Genomic DNA, 23,083 nt, shown 5'->3' with positions numbered 1-23,083 from the left:
GGTACAGTTTCTACTGAATGTATATCACTTTTACACCATCATAAAGTTGAAAAATCCTAAGTCAACCATCGTTAAGTCATAAAACATCTGTAGCTATACCCAAGGATCAGATAGCTGACGTATACCTCTAAAATACAGACAGAAACTGAAACCAACAAAGAAAACAGCAACTATACAGGAATATGAAATTAAAAAAAATACTATTCACAAGGGCACCTGGGTGGCTCAGTTGGTTAACATCTAACTCTTGATTTCGGCTCAGGTCATGATATCATGATTCCTGAGATTGAGCCCCACATTGGGCACTGTGCTAACAGTGCAGGGCCTGCTTGGGATTCTCTCTCTCTCCCTCTCTCTCTGTCCCTCCACACTTGTGCACATGCTCTCTCTCTCTCTCTCAAAATAAACAAACTTAAAAAAAAAGATGCAGCTCTTAAAATATATATTTACAAAATAAAAAATAAAAAACTGTTAACACCACAAAAAGATTAAAGAAACTCCATCTATGACATATATAGTATAAAATCAAAAAGGAAACTGATCATAAGAATGAGTACTTTAAGATACGACAAAAGAAATTAAAAATCCAATAGAAGGATTAGAAAATAAAGCTAGAAAATAAAGCTAAAGAAATCTTCCAGAAAGGAGGGCAAATAGACAAAGAGAAGGACAGAAAAATAAGAAAACAACCAAAAAAACAGACAGCCATTCTAAGAAGAAAAAGCAGAGAAAAATTACATCAAATAATTAAGGGAAGACTACAGAACTGAAGTATATGAATTTCCAAATTGAAAGAAGCCACCAAGTGCCAAGCACAATAAATGAAGACAAACCCACACCAACGCAGCACGTTATCATGAAATTTTTAAAAAGAAAAAATACGGGGCATAAAGAGAAGATCTTAAAAGAATCTCTCAGAAAAGGGTTGTCTTAACCCATCCAAATGTGTTCTGAAAAACCTCCTCTGATATGGATTGTCCTAAAGAAAGAGACAGTATTTAGTATTCGTAGATAACATGTCATAGAGGTCAAAATCTATTTACTTGAATATTCTACCTAAGAATGCTCCCAACATCTACTAATAGCTAGAAAATTCTTTAAAGTAGAATTCTAACCAGAAAGGGTTCCTAGATGCCCTGAAGTAATTTCTACAAAACAAGTTATCTTCAACCAACAAAGATAAATCAAAGATTCAACCAGAGAATCACCATCAAGAGATTTCTGTAACTTTCTGTAACTTAGGAGTTACCTATCAGCATTAACAAATCTTCTCTAGTGATTCTAACAAACAAAATAGTGCCCAGGAGGGTTCAAGCATTTCTCTGGAAAAAAATATGTCAAGAAAATTTACTGAGTGTGTGTTTTGAGTACAATTCTGTACTATGAACTGCAGAGAGTACAAGATGCAAGGTCTCTGCAGATCATAAATCTATATGCAATCTTATCAAAGACATATGAAAATGATTGAACTGAACAGCACAACATATTTACAAGTGGAAATGAGAAGATCAACTGAACAGTTCCTATCAATATACATAAATATAGATAGAAGGATGGGTGGTGCACTCAGAACCAGATACATGGATGTTATAAGAGAACACTTTCTGAAGAAGTGAGTTTTTAAATTTTTAAAAAATATGTATTTATTTTTGAAAGAAAGAGACAGCGTGAGCAAGGGAGAGAAGGCCAAGAGAGGAAGACACAGAATCTGAAGCAGGCTCCAGGCTCCGATCTGTCAACACAGAGCCCAACACAGGGCTCGAACTCCAAACCATGAGATCATGACCTGAGCTGAAGTCGGACACTTAACCGACTGAGCCACCCAGGCATCCCTGAAGAAGGTTTTGCATAAAGGTTTAAAGGTCATTAAAAAATATGGTTAGGGGCACCTGGGTGGCTCAGCAGGTTAAGCATCTTTCTCTCTCAAAAATAAATAAACATGTAAAAAAAGGTTTTTTTAAATATGGTTAAATGAATTGGAGGCCAAAATTCTGCCGAAAAACTACTGAAATATATATATGAAAACAGTACCAGACATAAGCCCCCAAATTATCTTGCCCAAAACAATTAGTGTTAAGTGTATTAGAAGAAACAAACTGAACAGGAACACAGGTGGCAGAATGATGAAAGGTAAAGAGACTCAGAGGTGCACCTGATAAGCCTGGTTTATCACAATTTATAATGTGGTACTTTTGTGTTCCAGCTTAAAGTGGCAAGATGAAAACAGAGGTAAAGTTATTCTAGCAGTTCTGTACCAGAATTAGAAGGGATGGAGAATACATCTTAGAAAGCTGCTATCAGACATAAGGAGATGACAGCATGAACCAGAGCAAACACTATAGAATGGGAGGGGGAAAAGTAGACAAAAAGATGAGGAGGTCAAAGATAGATTGGACTTAAGACCAAAGGAAAAAAGGAGAATCAATAAAGAGGAGGCTAGAATGATGGTGGAGACAGGAGTAATAAAGAAAGTAGGATTTGGATCTTATTTGAGAAGGTAAAAATGTAAAGAATTTAGTTTTTTTTAGGACTATAGATTTCAGGAGGCTGAATAAACTTTTTTTCCTAGCTCTCAAAAACAGGAAAATATAAAATAAAAGGGAGAATAAAGAATAAATAAAGCAGGGCCTTTACAAATTCGACCCCACAGGTCTCAATTTTATGAAGTCTTAAATAGAATATATGCTTAAAAAATTAAGATTTCAAATTTTATAAACTTTAAAGCATAAGGCAGTAAACCATTCGTAAACAATCATTATGACAAGCAATTACAGTTATATTAAATATGCTCCTGGAAATTAAAGAAGCTCTTCCTGTAGAAATGAGAAAAACAGAAACCTATCTCTATAACCAAATCATAAAACTACAAAATTACAACCAATTTTAATGATAAACAAAAGCATACCTTTAATGTTCCATCAGCTGAACAACTAGCCAAAAGCTTATCATCTGGTGAAAATCTGCAGTGATTGACTGAATTTGTGTGGCCAAACATGGTATTCCGACACTCTTTTTGGGTCAAATCCCACAGCTATTTGAGAAAGATAAAAAGATAACTACAAAACTAGTACTGAACAAGGAAGTTAGAAACCACATAACATTTTTTCTTCCCTCCCATTTAAGTTTTTTCAATTACAGAAAAATGTTCATAGTAATACAAAGGTATCAAATACAAAGGTGAATTGTGATTACCAAGTAATGGAGCCGCCCTTAGATCAGCACCTTCATCTATTAAAGGACCAAAGGTTATGTAAATAACTAATCACTGCCCATTTTAACAAAGTAGTTTGGAATCATTACTATTTTTACTTAGATCTACAATAAATAATTTGTAAAATAAAATATCCCAAACTTTTTTAGATACTAGGTTACCCAAATGGTCATTTCTAAGATTTCCCCATGCAAACCTTGAGTATACTAGCTAGGCTAAAATCTATTAATGCTCTAAAAAATGACTAAAAAAATTCAAAGATAGCAAAGATAGACATAAATACATTTGACAGGACATGTAACAGGCTTGAAGACCAAGTAAACACCTCTAGGAAGCAACCAACCAAATTCAGAATCCACAGGACAAAAGACTAAAGTTCTCATCAATGGCATAAGAAAAGAGGAGGAGAAGGGAAACTTCTACAGATTAAAAGGGATTTAAGACATAGAACAACTAAATGTCACCTGAAATTTATATTTTGATTCCAACAAACTCATGGTAGAAAGGTATGTTTTTAAGAATAATGGGGAAGGGGCCCCTAACTGGGTCAGTTGATCTTGGGGTTGTGAGTCCAAGCCCACATTGGGTGTTGAGATTACTAAACATAAATAAACTTAAAAAAAGAAAAAGAATAATGGGGAGAAGTAAGCACAAACCAGGTATATTACAAAACCATTGTTAATGTTAGGGGTAATAATGCCATGGTATGTATGTTTAAGACCTCAGATACGCATGCTGAAGGATTTTGGGTGAAATGACATAATACCTGGGATTTGTTGCAACGTGCCCCAGCCACCACCCCACCCCCAAAAATGGGGATGGGGGACCGGGGAGGACAATAAAATAAAATTAGCAAAATACTGATAATAGTACAGTTAGAGCTAAACAATGGATACCACAAGGGTTCATTATTGTACTCTTTCCTTTTGGATATGTTTGAAAAGTATATAAAATGTAAATTAAAAAGGGGCTCCTGGGTGGCTCAGTCGGTTGAGTGTCCGACTTCGGCTCAGGTCATGATCTTGCAGTTTGTGAGTTCGAGCCCCATGTCGGGCTCTGTGCTGACAGCTCAGAGCCCGGAGCCTCCTTCGGATTCTGTGTCTCCCTCTCTCTCTGCCCCTTCCCCACTCATGCTCTGTCTCTGTCTCTCAAAAATGAATAAACATTAAAGAAAAAATGTTTCTTTTTAAATGTAAATAAGAAGGACTAGTCATCTCTGGTGATTTATGCTAACTATATTAAACACAGAAGAAGAACTCATTCATCCCCGTGATTAACCTTGGTAAAAATCCTTTGCAAATGACCAGTGAGATACGTCCTATTCTTCACGTCCATCTCCATCCTAGACTCCTTTTTATCCCAGTCCTAGGTAAATCCAATTTTTCAGATAAGGCAAGTTACATGGGGGCAGCTTCAATTTTACATATTTTTTTTAAAGATTTCATTTTTGGGGCGCCTGGGTGGCTCAGTCGGTTAAGTGGCCGACTTCGGCTCAGGTCATGATCTCGCGGTCCGTGAGTCCGAGCCCCACGTTGGGCTCTGTACTGACAGCTCAGAGCCTGGAGCCTATTTCAGATTCTGGGTCTCCCTCTCTCTGACCCTCCCCTGTTCATGCTCTGTCTCTCCCTGTCTCAAAAATAAATAAATGTTAAAAAAAAAAAATTAAAAAAAAAAAGATTTCATTTTTAAATATTCTCTACACCCAACATGGGGCTCAAACCCACAACCCTGAGATCAAGAGTTGCAAGCTCCACCAACTGAGCCAGCCAGGCACCCCCAGATTTACATATTTTCATTGGCTTCTCTCAGTTCAAGAGACACAAGAAGTGAGTTCTAATTGTCTACATGGTAATACAGGTGTGGTATGGCAGATCTTAAAGCATAACTTGTCCTTAATTAAAACTGTTGACTAACCAATATACCCCATAGATCTCTCTTTGTTCTCACATCCTAGAGGTTTTTGTCTGTAATTAAAATGAGGAAATATTAACTTCTTCACCCTCTAAAATATTAAAAAGAAACATCAAAAATTAGTCATAACAAAAGGTCTTAGGTTTTTACAGCTGGGATTGTTCAAATAGAGCAAAACTTTTCTTAAATAGTACAATAGTCTTATTTTTTAGAGGTGGGTTTATTCAGTAGCGTAAAGCATATCTGAGTAAAAATGAGCTAAGACTGTAAGACTATGTTAGGCTGTTATTTTAACCCAATCCAGTGTTTCAAACTGAGCTGTGCAGGGCCCTGGGGATTCCAGAAACGTGTCTGAAAGGAACTACTGGGGGAAATAACCTGTGGGTATAGGGGGGACAACTTTCAATATTTTCTAAAGTTGTTCAAATACCTTAAACATCAAACAGAATGTATGAGGTTTTCCAAACTGAAATGTTTTGCTGAACCTTCCCAAAAATATAATGTCCCATTACAAAGATAGTGTGACATTAAAAAAAGAAAGGGCGCAGGGCACCTAGGAGGTTCAGTCAGTTAAGCGTCCAACACTTGGTTTCGGCCCAGGTCATGATCTCATGGTTCATGAGTTCAAGCCCCATGTCAAGCTCTGTGCTGACAACATGGAGTCTGCTTAGGATTCTCTCTCCCTGTCTTGCTGCCCTCTCCCGCTCTCCCAAGCTTGTGCACTTGCTCTTTCTCACTCTCTCAAAAATAAACATCAAAAAAAAAAAAAAAAAGGGAGGAGGAGGACAAAGGGCAGAAATCAATCCAAAAAAGACTCTAAAAGAAGTTAGTGAATCTTTCTGGGACCCCAGAAAATTCAATCTAGCTATCTTTAATATGGCACTTAACAGGGGAAAAAAGAGCCTGCCTGGAATTCGCTCTCTCTCCTTTCTCTGCCCCTCCCCTGCTTGCTCGCGCATACGTGCTCTCTCTCTCTCTCAAAATAAGCTCCAAAAAAAGATAAAATCTTTTATAATTTATAATTATAAAGCATTACCAAACATATATGAAATGAGTATGTTTTTGGTTTTAGCTTTTTTTTCCTGTCAGCATCTCTTTTTCTTCCTCCTAATAACAGAACCTCTCTTTTGAATCAAGTCCCTCTTATGTAATTCAGTGGAGCTGACCTCACCTCACTGGTCCCATTTCTACATGGCTACACTTGTGATCCTTGGCCAATCCACGGATTCCATCCTACAGGCGACTAGGATTATTTAACAATGAGCATATAAGCCAAACAAAGTCAAATAGTCTTCTTTAAAATGAAATCTATGGGATCTGGGAAAGAGTAGATCCTATATGTATGTATGTATGTATGTATGTATGTATGTGTGTTGTATATATATAAAATACATATATGTGTATTATATATATCATGTATATATGTATGTGTGTGTGTGTGTATACACACACACACACACACACACACACACACACACACACACACACATATATATATAATATGATTTCCTCTGTGACTATAAACTATAAGACCCATGTAAGCCTGGAGGTGAGAACAGCCATATTTCCTGCCACACTGAAAGAACAACGCCTAAACCAAACAAAGAGGGAAACAAAGTCTAGAGATAAAAGGTAGAGTCTAAGAACATAATTTAAACATCTGGAATCAGCTATGCTTGAAGCCATGCTCCCTCTAGACTCTTCACTTACATAAACCAATAATATCTTTTTTTTTTTTTGCTTAATCTAATATGGAAGTTTCTATCACTGCAACCAAAAGAACCCTGATTAATACATGAGAAAATCAAAAGAAATGTTCTAATGCATCTATCAAATTTGTCTATGTAATTCTCATTATCCACACTTACTTTGAGGAAACAGTCACTTGACGCAGTGGCTAAGAGAAGGTGATGACTGTTGTTGGTAAAGTGGCAGCAATTGACTTGCTCTGAGTGCTCATCATAGATATGTACTAGTTCCCCAGTCATAGAATTCCAAATCTAAAAAGAATAGAGAAAATAAAATTTACAACTACCCCTTCTTTTCTTTTTTTTTTTTTAATTTTTTTTCAACGTTTATTTATTTTTTTGGGGACAGAGAGAGACAGAGCATGAACGGGGGAGGGGCAGAGAGAGAGGGAGACACAGAATCGGAAACAGGCTCCAGGCTCCGAGCCATCAGCCCAGAGCCTGACGCGGGGCTCGAACTCACGGACCGCGAGATCGTGACCTGGCTGAAGTCGGACGCTTAACCGACTGCGCCACCCAGGCGCCCCGCAACTACCCCTTATTTTCAAAGGGAGAACAGAGGAGCAAACAAACATCACCTGTTTTGTGGCAGATTTTCCCAGACATGAGGCTAATGAACACCTCCGCCTTCTCTAAAATACGTATTTTTCCAGGTTTAAAAAAAAAAGTTACTTGCAAGTGTATACATGTGACCTTTCTATAGCATAATTAGAATCTCATGAAAACATTACATTCTTCAAGGGCAAGATTGCACATGTTCATATGAATGACAGCAGGCAGAGATGTAAGTGCTATAAAAACTATGGAAGGTGCACGTGGGTGGCTCAGTCATTTGAGAGTCCTACACTTGATTTCAGCTCAGATCATGATCTCATGGGTTCAGAAGATCAAGACCCAAGTTGGGCTCTGCGCTGACAGCAAAGAGCCTGCTTGGGATTCATTCTCTTTCTCTCTCCTCTCTCTCTCTCTCTCTCTCTCTCTCTCTCTCTCAAAATAAACAAACTTTAAATAAATAAGAAGTATAGAATAATGGACTTTAGATCAGAAGGATTAAGTCCAAGACCTGGCTCTACCATTTATTATTTGTGTGTCCTTAAGTCCTTAATTTATCTGCATCACAGTCCAATCTTCTATAAAATGAGGATACTTATACCTGTCCTACACAATTCAAGGTATCAAATGAGATAAAGGATGGGGAAAACTGAGAGCTTTCCCCTTAAGGTCAGGAACAAGACCAGGATGTCCACTCTCTCCACTGTTATTCAACATCTTTTTGGAAGTCTTAGCCTCAGCAATCAGACAACACAAAGAAACAAAAGGCATCCAAATAGGCCAGGAGGAGGTCAAACTTCCACTCTTTGGGGATGACATGATACTTTATATGAAAAGCCCAAAAGATTCCACCAAAAGACTGCTAGAACCGATCCATAAATTCATCAAAGTTGCAGGATATAAAATCAATGCACAGAAATTGGTTGCATTCCTATACACCAACAATGAAGCAAAAGAAGGAGAATTCAAGGAATTGATCCCATTTACAACTGCATCAAAAACCATAAAATACCTAGGAATAAATCTAACCAAAGAGGTGAAAAATCTATACACTGAAAACTATAGAAAGTTTATGAAAGAAATTGAAGAAGACACAAAGAAATGGAAAAAGATGCCATGCTCCTGGATAGGAAGAACAAATAGTGTTAAAATGTCAACACTACCCAAAGCTATCTACATATTCAATGCAATACCTATCAAAATAACACCAGCATTCTTCACAGAGCTAGAACAAACAATCCTAACATATGTATAGAACCGGAAAAGACCCTGGATAGCCAAAGCAATCTTGAAAAAGAAAACCAAAGCAGGAGGCATCACAATCCTGGACTTCAAGCTGTATAACAAAGTCATAATCATCAAGACAGTATGGTACTGGCACAGAGACACTCAGATCAATGGAACACAATAGAAAACCCAAAAATGGATCCACAAACGTATGGCCAACTAATCTTTGACAAAGCAGGGAAGAATATCCAATGGAATAAAAACAGTCTCTTCAGCAAATGGTGCTGGGAAAACTGGACAGCGACATGCAGAAAAATGAACCTGGACCACTTTCTTATACCATACACAAAAATAAACTCAAAATGGATGAAACACCTAAATGTAAGACAGGAAGCCATCAAAATCCTCAAGGAGAAAGCAGGCAAAAAACCTCTCTGACCTTGGCCACAGTAACTTCTTACTCAGCACGTCTCCAGTGGCAAGGGAAACAAAAGCAAAAATGAACTATTGGGACTTCATCAAAGGGCCTCATCCTTTGCACAGCAAAGGAAACAATCAGCAAAACTAAAAGGCAACAGACGGAATGGGAGAAGATATTTGCAAATGACATATCAGATAAAGGGTTGGTATCCAAAATCTGTAAAGAACTTATCAAACTCAACACCCAAAAAACAAATAATCCAGTGAAGAAATGGGAAAACACATGAATAGACACTTCTCCAAAGAAGACATCCAGATGGCCAATTGACACATGAAAAAAATGCTCAACATCACTCATCATCAGGGAAATTCAAATCAAAACCACAATGAGATACTACCTCACACCTGTCAGAATGGCTAACATTAACAACACAGGCAACAACAGATGTTGGCGAGGATGTGGAAAAAGAGGATCTCTTTTGCATTGTTGGTGGGAACGCAAGCTGATGCAGCAACTCTGGAAAACAGTATGGAGGTTCCTCAAAAACTTAAAAATAGAACTAGCCTACAACCCAGCAATTGCATTACTAGGTATTTATCTAAGGGATACAGGTATGCTGTTTCAAATGGGCACATGCACCCTAATGTTTTTTTTTAGTATGAAATTTATTGTCAAATTGGTTTCCATACAACACCCAGTGCTCATCCCAAAAGGTGCCCTCCTCAATACCCATCATCCACCCTCCCCTCCCTCCCACCCCCCATCAACCCTCAGTTTATTCTCCGTTTTTAAGAGTCTCTTATGGTTTGGCTCTCTCCCTCTCTAACCTTTTTTTTTTTTCTTCCCCTCCCCCATGGACTTCTGTTAAGTTTCTCAGGATCCACATGGAGTGAAAACATATGGTATCTGTCTTTCTCTGTATGACTTATTTCACTTAGCATAACACTCTCCAGTTCCATCCACGTTGTTACAAAAGGCCTTATTTCATTCTTTCTCATTGCCACATAGTATTCCATTGTGTATATAAACCACAATTTCTTTATCCATTTGTCAGCTGATGGACATTTAGGCTCTTTCCATATTTGGCTATTGTTGAAAGCGCTGCTATAAACATTGGGGTACAAGTGCCCCTATACATCAGCACTCCTGTATCCCTTGGGTAAATTCCTAGCAGTGCTATTGCTGGGTCATAGGGTAGATCTATTTTTAATTTTTTTAGGAACCTCCACACTTTTCCAGAGCAGCTGTACCAGTTTGCATTCCCAACAGTGCAAGGGGGTTCCCATTTCTCCACATCCTCGCCAGCATCTATAGTCTCCTGATTTGTTCATTTTAGCCACTCTGACTGGCATGAGGTGATATCTCAGTGTGGTTTTGATTTGTATTTCCCTGATGAGGAGTGACAATGAGCATCTTTACATGTGCCTATTGGCCATCTGGACGTCTTCTTTAGAGAAGTGTCTATTCATGTTTTCTGCCCATTTCTTCACTGAATTATTTGTTTTTCGGGTGTGGAGTTTGGTGAGCTCTTTATAGATTTTGGATACTAGCCTTTTGTCCAATATGTCATTTGCAAATATCTTTTCCCATTCCGTTGGTTGCCTTTTAGTTTTGTTGATTGTTTCCTTTGCTGTGCAGAGGCTTTTTATCTTCATAAGGTCCCAGTAGTTCATTTTTGCTTTTAATTCCCTTGCCTTTGGGGATGTGTCAAGTAAGAAATTGCTACGGTTGAGGTCAGAGAGGTTTTTTCCTGCTTTCTCCTCTAGGGTTTTGATGGTTTCCTGTCTCACATTCAGGTCCTTTATCCACTTTGAGTTTATTTTTGTGAATGGTGTAAGAAACTGGTCTAGTTTCATCCTTCTGCATGTTGCTGTCCAGTTCTCCCAGCACCATTTGTTAAAGAGACTGTCTTTTTTCCATTGGATATTCTTTCCCGCTTTGTCAAAGATTAGTTGGCCATACTTTTGTGGATCTAGTTCTGGGGTTTCTATTCTATTCCGTTGGTCTATGTGTTTTTGTGACAACACCATGCTGTCTTGATGATTACAGCTTTGTAGTAGAGGCTAAAGTCTGGGATTGTGATGCCTCCTGCTTTGGTCTTCTTCTTCAAAATTCCTTTGGCTATTCGGGGCCTTTTGTGGTTCCATACAAATTTTAGGATTGCTTGTTCTAGCTTCGAGAAGAATGCTGGTGCAATTTTGATTGGGATTGCATTGAATGTGTAGATAGCTTTGGGTAGTATTGACATTTTAATAATATTTATTCTTCCAATCCATGAGCACGGAATATTTTTCCATTTCTTTATATTTCTTCAATTTCCTTCATAAGCTTTCTATAGTTTTCACCATACAGATCTTTCACATCTTTGGTTAGGTTTATTCCTAGGTATTTTATGGTTCTTGGTGCAACTGCGAATGGGATCAGTTTATTTGTCTTTCTGTTGCTTCATTATCAGTGTATAAGAATGCAACTGATTTCTGTACATTGATTTTGTAGCCCGCGACTTTGCTGAATTCATGTATCAGTTCTAGCAGACTTCTGGTGTAGTCTATCGGGTTTTCCATGTATAGTATCATGTCATCTGCAAAAAGTGAAAGCTTAACTTCATCTTTGCCAATTTTCATGCCTTTGATTTCCTTTTGTTGTCTGATTGCTGATGCTAGAACTCCCAACACTATGTTAAACAACCACACGCTTCTAAAACTCAAACGGGAAGAAATAGAAAGCTTGAACACACCCATAACCAGCGCAGAAATTGAAATCAGTTGTCAAAAATCTCCCAACAAATAAGAGTCCAGGACCAGATGGCTTCCCAGGGGAATTCTACCAGCCATTTAAAGCAGAGATAATACCTACCCTTCTCAAGCTATTCCAAAAAATAGAAAGGGAAGGAAAACTTCCAGACTCATTCTATGAAATCAGCATTACTTTAATTCCTAAACCAGACCTAGTAAAAAAAGAGAACTACAGGCCAATATCCCTGATGAATATGGATGCAAAAATTCTCAATAAGATACTAGCAAATCGAATTCAACAGCATATAAAAAGAATTATTCGCCATGATCAAGTGGGATTCATTCCTGGGCTGCAGGGCTGGTTCAACATTCGCAAATCAATCAATGTGATACATCACATTAATAAAAAAGATAAGAACCATATGATCCTGTCAATCGACGCAGAAAAAGCATTTGACAAAATTCAGCATCCTTTCTTAATAAAAACCCTTGAGAAAGTCGGGATAGAAGGAACATACTTAAACATTATAAAAGCCATTTATGAAAAGCCCACAGCTAATATCATCCTCAATAGGGAAAAACTGACAGCTTTCTCCCTGAGATCAGGAACACAACAGGGATGTCCACTCACCGCTGTTGTTTAACATGCACCCTAATGTTTATAGCAGCACTATCAACAGCAGCCAAAGTATGGAAAGAGCCCAAATGCCCATCAATGGATGAATGGATAAAGAAGATGTGGTATATACATACAACGGAGAATTACTCAGCAATCAAAAAGAATGAAATCTTGCCATTTGCACATATGTGGATGGAACTAGAGGGTATTATGCTAAGTGAAATTCGAGAAAGACAAATCTCATATGACTTCACTCATAAGAGGACTTTAAGACACAGAACAGATGAACACAAGGGAAGGGAAGCAAAAATAATATAAAAACAGGGAGGGGGACAAAACATAAGAAACTCTTAAATATGGAGAACAAGCAGAGGGTTGGTTACTGGAGGGGTTGTGGGAGAGGAGATGGGCTAAATGGGTAAGGGGCATTAAGGAATCTACTCCTGAAATCATTGTTGCACTATATGCTAACTAACTTGGATGTAAATTTAAAAAAACAAAAAGTTTTTTTTTAATGAGATAAAGGACATGCTAAGATTTCTGACTTGAACTTATAAATAAATAAGTAAAGACAAATAGCTCAGTGAAAAAAATAAAGGCTTCTGATTCTGAGGGAAACCTAAGCTTTCAACCCTGGCTCCATTACTTATCAGTTGATGTGAGCCTGGACAAATGACTTCATCTCTGAACTTGTTGCCTCATCTGTTAAATACTTACTTTACAAGTTGTAGTGAGAAACTGATAATGTAATACAACAAAGTATTCAGTATAAAGCTTCACAAGGTGTTAAATTCCCAAGTAAAAGAATAATCATTTTAGCTACTATGTAAGACAACCAAGCAGTGTGTTCTATCTAACAACAAATGAAAGAAATAAATTATCTAATCTTCACTGGGCTCTGGATTTTTCAGAAGTACTAATTTGCCTCTTATAGCATTTTGTTTTTAATTTTTAAGTAAGCTCCATTCCCAAATAGGGCTCAAACTTACAACCCCGAGATGAAGAATCATGTGCTCTACTGATTGAGTCAGCCAGTCGCCCCACATTTTATCTTGTCAAAGCACTCCCCAGAGGCCCAAAAAGTTTATTTTTATTTAATACACATTTCTGCCTCTTGTTTTGTTTTTGAGTACTTAGAAAGCAGAAACACAGTGTTATTTCCTTTTACTCCATTTGGCTCTGACTGTGGAACTACATGGAATGGCCAACTCCAAGTCTGACTCAGAGTAGAAGCTATGGAGTAAATTAACGAGTTGGTTGTAAAGCCACTTGGAGTCCATTCTATCAAGAAGTAGATTTTTCCAAGGCCTGAATTTAGTCTGAACACTCCAAAGTCTTCAAGTGGATCCAGACCCTAGGAAAACTTCCAAGCCAATTTTCTTGCTCCCAGGTCCACTAAGACCCAGTTACACACCTAACCAGTTACGACATTCTTTAAAAAAAAAAAAAAAAAAAGAAAAAGAAAAAGAGAAAAAGAAAAAGAAAAAGAGAAAAAGAAAAAAAGAAAAAGAAAACGGCTGGGGCTTCTGGGTGGCTCAGTCAGTTAAATGTCCAACTTCGGCTCAGGTCATGACCTCACAGTTCGTGTGTTCTATGCAGACAGCTCAGAGCCTGGAGCCTGCTTCAGATTCTGTGTCTCCTTCTCTCTCTGCCCTACCTCACTCATGCTCTGTCTTTCTCTCTCTCTCAAAAATAAACATAAAAAAAATAAAATTAAATTAAAAAAAAATTTTTTTTAAAGCCTGAAGTGAGGATCCCCCTCCACTTATCAGAAAAAAACATTCCCCTGGACTTCGGTCTCTCCTAAATTCCACATAAATGCTCTAGCAGAAAGCCAAATTTAGGAACAAGAGACAAGAAAGAATAAAAAAAAAAAAAAAGAAAGAAAAAAAAAAGGGGGGAAAAAATAACAAAGATAAAAATTAACCTGTGTTTACTTTTCTCTATTTACTTTGTAGACTAGTAACTGAATTGCTAGTTTGTTCGTGCATCTAGATTTGCAGTGAATGTAGTTCATAAAGGTTAAAAAAAATTTTTTTTTAAAACCTGGGGGGTGCCTGGGGTGCTCAGTTGGTTAGGCGACTGACTTTGGCTCAGGTCATGATCTCACAGTTTGTGAGTTCGAGCCCCACATCGGGCTCTGTGCTGACAGCTCAGAGCCTGAAGCCTACTTCAGATTCTGTGTCTCCCCTCTTTCTATCCCTCCCCTGTTCATGCTCTGTGTCTGTCTCTCAATAATAAATAAACGTTAAAAAAAAAATTTTTTTTAATTAAAAAAAAAAACCTGGGTTGCCCTTCACAGACTAAGCATTTTACAACAGGAATCCAATCTCAGACAATAATTTTGTGCAGCAACACTTCCAATCACAATGCATTCAAAGATTCCAATTGGTATTTATCCCATAGACTGATCAATAAATGGCAGACATATTCATTAATTTGTAATTGTTTCTCTTAGCTGCCTGGTAAATATCTCAGGCTGAGAAACCTAGGCATTTTGCTGGTGCTTAAAAATAAGGACTATTAGGGGCACCTGTTACACATCTGACTTCGACTCAGTTCATGATCTCAAGATTCATGGGCTCAAGCCCCGCATCAGGCTCTGTGCCAACAGCTCAGAGGCTGGAGCCTGCTTCATATTCTGTGTCTGCTTCTCTCTGCCCCTCCCTTGCTCACGCTCTCTCAAAAATAAACAAACATTTAAAAAAAAAAAAAGATTTTTTAGACAGTGTTAATTTACAGTTGAAACTGGTTTGCCTCAAGTTAGTAATCAATAGGCAAGTCTTTTATCCCTACTTACCCTAGTCCCTCTAGTATGGAAAAAGAAAATGAATTCTGTGGTAATTACAACTCAAGCGAAAAATACTTCCCTACCTTCACTTTTTTATCCACTGAGCAGGTTGCTATGAATCTGTCATCTGCAGAGAATGCACAACAAAGCACTTCATCCTCATGAGCCTTGATTTCCAGAAGTTTCTCTCCTGTTTCAGCTTTGAACACCTGCACAAGCAAAAATAAAATCTTTTTACCATAAACCACTGACCACCATTCAATAAAAATCTTTCTTTTAAAGATCTTATTCAGTATTATTTTGCAATAGGAATGAACGTTGGCAAAAACAGTCCAAACAGCAGAAATATCCGTCAGAATTTATATGCCTGAACATAGAGAACTATCCCTTGTTAAATGTTTTTAATATCAATAAAAAGAGCTAGCAGAGTATAGCTTCAGTTCTTGAGATTAGTTTGGCAAATTCTTTTTTTTTAAATAATGAAGTACACATATAAAAATAAGGTTTCCAGTCATAATCTTATAAAGACTAAACCTAGTCTGAAAATCAAAGTTTTAACTAATTTGATCCTGTTTCCTTCCAAACCAAAAGGTACAGTACAGATTTAAAGAAAAGCATTCATTCATGTATTCTGAAAAGAAATGAGAACTTAAGAAATTCCTTCAAGCACCTTAGAAATAATCTAGTCCAATTCCTATTTACAGTCAGAAATCTATGCCTGAGCCTGTACTAAAATAGGTATTTTATTAAATGACTTTTTTAATCAAAGCCCAGTTCACTATGCCAGGGAGTCCTTATGTCTTTTAACAATTTTCATTTCCTCATTACCCCTAGCTGGTACACAGATGAACGGAAACTTATTGCTAGGGTAAAAGGTACTTTCATGCCACTTGGCAAATTTAAAATAATGAAAATGCACAACCCTATCTTTTAAATCTCCAGAGAAAGTTTTCATAAAATATTCCAGAGAGTTAGATTTCTCTATTTCTAATGTACAATTTTCTTCAATTTTAGTATTTAAATATATTCTAATATGCACAGTATCAGGTACATGCCTCTTCCAATTTTTCTCAAGAGATTTGTTTTACCTGTAAGGTTTTATCAACTCCACAAGAAGCTATTCTTTGACCATCCTCAGAAAAGCAAGCATGGTAAACAGCATCTGTATGGGGGCGGACAACTAAGCGGGAAAGATTCTTGTTGTTTTTTTTGTTTCTACATACAAGGAGAAAATGAACAGAAACCCAATAAGTAAAAGTAATTTTTTTCAATAATGAAGTAAACTGTCTTTTAACGTTGTGTTGCCAAAAATACAAAATTCTTAAAATTAAGTTACCAACTTGTAACTGACAGCATAGATCTCCTGAAGGAAAAAAAAGCATAACAAAAGTGGCTTTTTAAGAGAAATTCTACCCTCTATCAAGCAACCTGTCATATGTTGCAAATGACAGAGTTGGGAGAAATCTAATCAAATACATGTTGCTTTCTATTTTCCTTTGATACATTAATGATAACATGTGTAGAGAAAACATTATATAAGAATACTCTCAAAAAAATCTCCATTTTTAAAAGGAAAGAAGCCATACTAAAGTACAACACTACACCCACTGTTAGGATGATGTACTTTAAAACTGTTCTTCTCTAACCACAATTAGGTATAGAGAAAAAAAGATCAAGCAATGTCATTTTATTTATATTTTAGTCTACTGAATACTATTCCACTAGTATAGGTAATATGTTATTTCTCATGGGCTAAAGGGGTAAAAGAACAGTGTCAGAATTTCATACACATATGCCCCAGTCACCCTGAATACAATTAAATGTTAAATGGCATCACGCTTATTTTAATAGTCAGATAAACCTAATGAATAACCCTACTTCTACTACTTATTAAGTGTGTAAACTTAAGCAAATGACCTAATACATTTCCATTTTCTCATATGTACAATGGGAGTAAGGGTACCTGCTCTAAACAGTTTCTGACACATAAGGATGCCATTGTTATTATTCTTTAAAAAAAATTAATCACACAGAAATTAGGCCAAATGAAATAAGGGAACACAAAAGGTAAATCAGATTTAGACCTTACTTAGAAAGTATTATAATTCAGGAGGTGCCTGGGTGGCTCAGTTGATTGAGCGTCTGACTACTGCTCAGGTCATGATCTCATGGTTCGTGGGTTCAAGCCCCACATTGGGCTCGCTGCAGTCAGCGCCCAGCCCATTTCAGATCCTCTGTCCTTCCCTCTTTCTATCCCCTTCTACTCACACTCCCTCTATCAAAAATAAACATTTGAAAAAAAGTATTATAATTTACTAGAAACAACAAAACAAGTAACTGTAATATAATAAGAAGAACTAGAGTAATGAGAACCTGGAAGAAAACCAGGTAAGTTACTAGCAAAGTTTATAGGATTAGATTAAAAATACTCTTCTCTCTCCCCTTGATCTAACTACTCAATTCCCCAAAATAGGGTCAGAAAGTGACCTGTCCCAGTGATGGGCATATAGTGGATGGCCAAAAAGTATTAAAGAAATAACAAATGAATGCATGAACAAATGATTTCTCTGAAAGCTAAAATTAAATTAAATTTAAGCTGCTATCCACCTAAACCGTTCTACAGAAAAAGAAATTTTCTAGTACAGGAATAAGGCATTCTTTAACTATGATCTGGTCAAACCACTTAAAAAATTTAGCTATGAATGACTAACGATTCTATGAGAGAACACCATGGGTTGAAACACAGTTGACAGAATGGGGAAAAAAACCAACAAAAATAAAACAGCAAGAACCATTAAAAAAAACAAACTCAACAACGCAAGAGAACAAGAACTAAACCTATGCCCATTTGATTATCAGACCTTGTATTAAAATTCTATTTCAACCACTCACCAAAACACCAATGCCATCAATCCTCCACAAATTTCTAGTGTGTACCAACTATATGGGCCAGGCAAAATGCTATTCTTAGTAATTAACTATTAGATATTAAACACTTTCTATGAATGAGGTACTGCTCTAAGCAGTGTGTGTGTGTGTGTGTGTGTGTGTGTGTATGCACACAGTCATTTAATCTTCTCAATAATGCTATGAAATAGCAACATTAGGTGAGAGAAGTTGAATAAAATTCCCTGGTTATATACAACTAATAAAGCAGAGCTGCATTTCATGCCTAGGCAATCTAAAGCCAAAGTCTGTTATTTTAACCTCCAAACTATTCCAGAGTACAGAATGTATGGACTAGTAACAGAGAAAAACAGGCAATCACCATAAAGTGAGACAAATGCTATGATAAAGTATGCAAGTATTCTAGAATACAGACAGGTCTACCCTAGCCTCAATGAGTTAAGAGACTGCTTCAAAGAGAGAGTAAACTTCTTCCCAGGAAAGAATTAAAAGAATAGTTAACTCCAGGAAATGGGAAGGTGAGAAAAGATGGGGAGTCTGTCTTTTTTTTTTAAGTTTGTTTATTTTGAGAGCGAGCGAGTATGCGTGCAAGTGGGGGAGGGGCAGAGGGAGAGAGAAAGAATCCCAAGCAGACTCCACACTGCCAGCACAGAGCCAGATGCAGGGCTTACACTCATGAACCGTGAGATCATGACCTGAGTTGAAATCGGACGCTTCAACAACTGAGACACCCAGGCATCCCTGACTTTTCATTTTATATCCCTCTAGTATTATTTGATTTTTAAAAAAAGCAGAAACACTGATTACTTTAAAATAAAAATAAAACCAACAAAAAATTAGTATTTAATTTTAAAAACACTTTTTAATGCTTTTGTGGAAACTTCCCAGAATTCCTCACCAATCCAAGTTAATAACCCACTTCTCAGTTCTATATTATACACATTTCTGTTGTTGCACTCATCACATGTTTAACTATTTGCTTCAACTTTTTTCTTCATTAATAGATTATAAGCTCCTTCAAGAGAGCCTTAGCACCTAGTAACAGTGCTTAATATTAGTACATTAGACAAACTCAAATATTTGTTAAACTAAGCTGAATTAGGGCAATCACCCATGGCAATCTGACTTATTTGGAAAGAGGGCCCAGGACTAATAAATATTGCAGATCAACCTAGAGTTCTATTCAGATATAAATTATACATGTGAAAAGTCAACCATTCACATTCATTATCTCTAGCTATAAGAGAACCATGGCATATAGAAAGTGCATAGAAAATAAAATGAGACAGGGGCACCTGGGTGGCTCAGTCAGTTAAGGGTCCGACTCCTGATTTCATTTCAGGTCATGATCTCACCATCATGAGATAGAGCCCCAAGTGAGTGTGTAGCCTACTTGGGATTCTCTCTCTCCCTACCCCTCCTCCACTCATGCTCACACTCTCTCTTACTCTCTAAAATAAATAAATATTAAAATAAGAAAGCTAAACAGATCCAGGGTTTTTTTATTATTAAATTTTTTTAATGTTTATTTTTGAGAGACAGAGATAGTGTGACAAAGTGCAAATGGGGGAGGGGCAGAGTGAGTGGGGGGGGGAGAGAGAGAGATAGAGGGGGGAGAGAGAGAGGGAGAGAGGGAGGGAGGGAGGGAGGGAGGGAGAGAGAGAGAGAGAGAGAGAGAGAGAGAGAGAATCCGAAGCAGGCTCCAGGCTCCAAGCTGTCAGCACAGAGCCCAACGTGGGGCTCAAACCCATGAACTGCGAGATCATGACCTGAGCCAAAGTCAGACACTTAACCGAGCCATCCAGGCACCCCTAAACAGATCCAGGGTTTAAATCCCATTCAACTAACTACAGGAGCTTAATCAAGTCTCAACATCTCTGCAATTTTCTCATTTGTGAAATAGAGAATATTTATAAGGTTTGAAGATAAGTAATGTGCACATATCATGTGTAACAGGCATTAAATAGATGATAGTTTACCCTTTCATTTTTCTAATTGGTAAGATTAAGGCAAGAGTAAAACTGAACAGCCTCTTTTAGGAATAAGAATCAAAATTCAGTGGAAGTTTTATTAGTGCTATGTGAAAAGCAAGTGTTAATCACTATATATCCAAGATCTCATTTCAATCTTCACAAAAATAATACCTCAAAAAACTGTTATCTCTATTATATATGAAAAAGAAAAGCAACCTGTAACTTATTCAAAATCACACAAACGTACCAGGTTTTATTTTTATTTTTTTTAACATTTATTCATTTTTGAGACAGAGAGAGACAGAGCATGAATGGGGGAAGGTCAGAGAGAGAGGGAGACACAGAATCTGAAACAGGCTCCAGGCTCTGAGCTGTCAGCACAGAGCCCAACGCGGGGCTCGAACTCACAGACTGCGAGATCATGACCTGAGCTGAAGTGGGACACCCAACCGACTGAGCCACCCAGGTGCCCCAAACATATCAGGTTTTAGAACCAATGTCTGCGGTTTCAAAGCCCATATTTTTCACTAATATACTATGTTATAGTAAGTAAACCATTTGATGTTAATATTTAGTATAACTGGTCAAAATGCCTATAGGCAAGCATCTATTTCTATGGACTCTGAAAATAGGTATTTTTCCAATGCTTACTTCTCCAGAACTTTTCAGTAAGTAAGAATGCTTATTAAAAGTTCCAGCTTTTTCCAAAGTAGCTACATCTTCCTGGAGTGAACTTATTCACTACCTGAAAAATAATGACATAATTAGCACTCTGCTCCCCATTGGTTTCTCTCCTAACCTACTTACATCCACTCCAGGTAAAGCATTCCATTATCGACCTCCTGCTTGGCCTGCAGCTTAGCTTGCTGATAAACTTCTGAAGTTTCTGGTTCACAGAGACCCAGTTGAACAATATTAGGAAATGGCTGTCGTCCAAGAAGGTGTCCATTTAATGATAAAAACTCTTGGAAATTTTCACAGACTGCACAATCCTACGAACAAATTGAAATCTCTTAGAAATATAACCAGAACCAAGATCTAAAATTTTTCTGTTTCTGTGATCTTGTCAGTTTAAAAGCTTAAATGAAGATATTCTCTATATGAGCTAAAATTAAATAGCCAACCATTAGGTAATAAATACCTGGTGACCTTCTCTAAACTTTTAAACAAAGTGTAACAATGGAATACTATTTGGCAATGAGAAAGAACGAAATATGGCCTTCTGTAGCAACGTGGATGGAACTGGAGAGTGTCATGTTAAGTGAAATAAGTCATACAGAGAAAGACAGATACCATATGTTTTCACTGTTATGTGAATCCTGAGAAACTTAACAGAAGACCATGGGGGAGGGGAAGGGAAAAAAAAAAAAAAAGGTTAGAGAGGGAGAGAGCCAAACCATAAGAGACTCTTAAAAACTGAGAATAAACTGAGAGTTGATGGGGGGTGGGAGGGAGGGGGAAGTGGGTGATGGGCATTGAGGAGGACACCTGTTGGGATGAGCATTGGGTGTTGTATGGAAACCAATTTGACAATAAATTTCATATTAAAAAAATAAAATAAAGTGTAAAAATCTCATTATCCAACTATTACTTTCTTAATACATTGTTTTGTAAAAAATACCACTAAACACTTCACTTCCCCATCTTTCAAACCTCAATCCCATCCACATTCCCAACAGGCTAGGAAGGAAGCAAAATAATTAGAATCATCAAGGATCAAAAAAAGGAAATTATCTCTGTTTGCCCCCTCTGTGCTGCTCATCCCCACTATTAAAACTAGAATTAAATGACAAAATGAGATGCCCTTTAGGGACTTATTCATACTAATTTATACCTTTTCATCCAATATATGCCTATATTCCACAAACTCATGAATCAGATGGGCAGGGCCTACGAGTTCAGTTTTTGCTTTAATCCAATCCAGGGAAAACATTAAAGCACAAAGTTCCTTTAAAAAAAAAAGTAAGAGAAGGACATTGTTAAAGACATCAAAGAATTCTAACTCTACCACTTTATAACTCTATCCTAACACTACTGAACGAAATTTAGCAGATAACTAGAACTTAAGGACAAAAAAGGAAGTTTTTAAAAAAGAACCAAAGAAACATTAAAAACTTAAATATAAAATAGAAAGCCTCAAAAAATACTACAATATACAGGCAAATATTTTTGTAACCCTAGAATGAAGGAAATGGTTGTAAGCATAACACCAAAGCAAAAATACAAGAAAAAAAAAAAAGAGAGAGAGAGAAAGAAGTGCACTTAACTACCATAAAAATTCAAACCTTTAATACAGTTGTAAACAATATAAAGAAAATTTGACAAAAAATAAAAATATTTATTTATAACACTTATGATGAGGGCTCAATATTATTATTTTATAGAAAATTCTAATAAAATAAGATAAACACCTCACCAGAAAAATCTGGTAAAGGCAATGCACAGAATAAAAAGTCAAATGGCCAAAAACCTCACCAATAATCTAAATGAAACAACAAAGATTCAGCATTTTTTTTTAAACATATTTTTTTTTTTTTATGTTTATTTATTTTTGACACAGAGAGAGACAGAGCATGAACAGGGAAGGGTCAGAGAGAGGGAGACACAGAATCTGAAGCAGGCTCCAGGCTCCAGCTATCAGCACAGAGCCCGATGCGGGGATCGAACCCACGGACTGTGCGATCATGACCTGAGCCGAAGTCAGACGCTCAACCGACTGAGCCACCCAGGCACCCCAATTCAGCATTTTTTTAATAACAAATTTCTAAAGACTAAAAGCAGTAATAAGAGGATTAGCTGGAATCAGAGGAAATGAACACTCTCACATACTGTTGGCAGTGATGTAACTCAGAGCATCCTTCTGGGGGGCAGTTTGGTAATCTATATTAAAATTCAAACTGCAGGGGCATCTGAGTGGTTCAGTCAGTTAAATGTCCGACGTCAGCTCAGGTCATGATCTCATATACGGGTTTGAGCCCCAAACTGGGC

General features: G+C 37.2%; 1 protein-coding gene across 4 annotated transcripts in view; it reads right to left on the bottom strand.

The window, feature by feature from the left end:
- The window catches only part of APAF1 (apoptotic peptidase activating factor 1), a 91,762-nt gene that overhangs the window by 40,340 nt on the left and 28,339 nt on the right, over positions 1 to 23,083 (bottom strand). Inside the window, exons 11-16 of one of the 4 annotated variants that reach the window (XM_030323463.2) lie at positions 21,930 to 22,043; positions 20,903 to 21,087; positions 16,304 to 16,430; positions 15,299 to 15,424; positions 6,991 to 7,122; positions 2,906 to 3,031 (exon numbers count right to left, since the gene is read on the bottom strand). In XM_030323463.2, coding sequence (XP_030179323.1) covers positions 2,906 to 3,031; positions 6,991 to 7,122; positions 15,299 to 15,424; positions 16,304 to 16,430; positions 20,903 to 21,087; positions 21,930 to 22,043 — 810 coding nt within the window. Of the gene's footprint in view, positions 1 to 2,905; positions 3,032 to 6,990; positions 7,123 to 15,298; positions 15,425 to 16,303; positions 16,431 to 20,902; positions 21,088 to 21,929; positions 22,044 to 23,083 lie in introns of those variants that run through there. The other 3 variants (XM_030323464.1, XM_030323466.1, XM_030323465.1) reach the window with 3 other exon arrangements.

This window comes from Lynx canadensis, chromosome B4 (assembly GCF_007474595.2).
Source record: "Lynx canadensis isolate LIC74 chromosome B4, mLynCan4.pri.v2, whole genome shotgun sequence".
NCBI classification, from domain to species: Eukaryota; Metazoa; Chordata; class Mammalia; order Carnivora; family Felidae; genus Lynx; species Lynx canadensis.
This window is presented reverse-complemented; position numbering and strand designations above follow the sequence as displayed.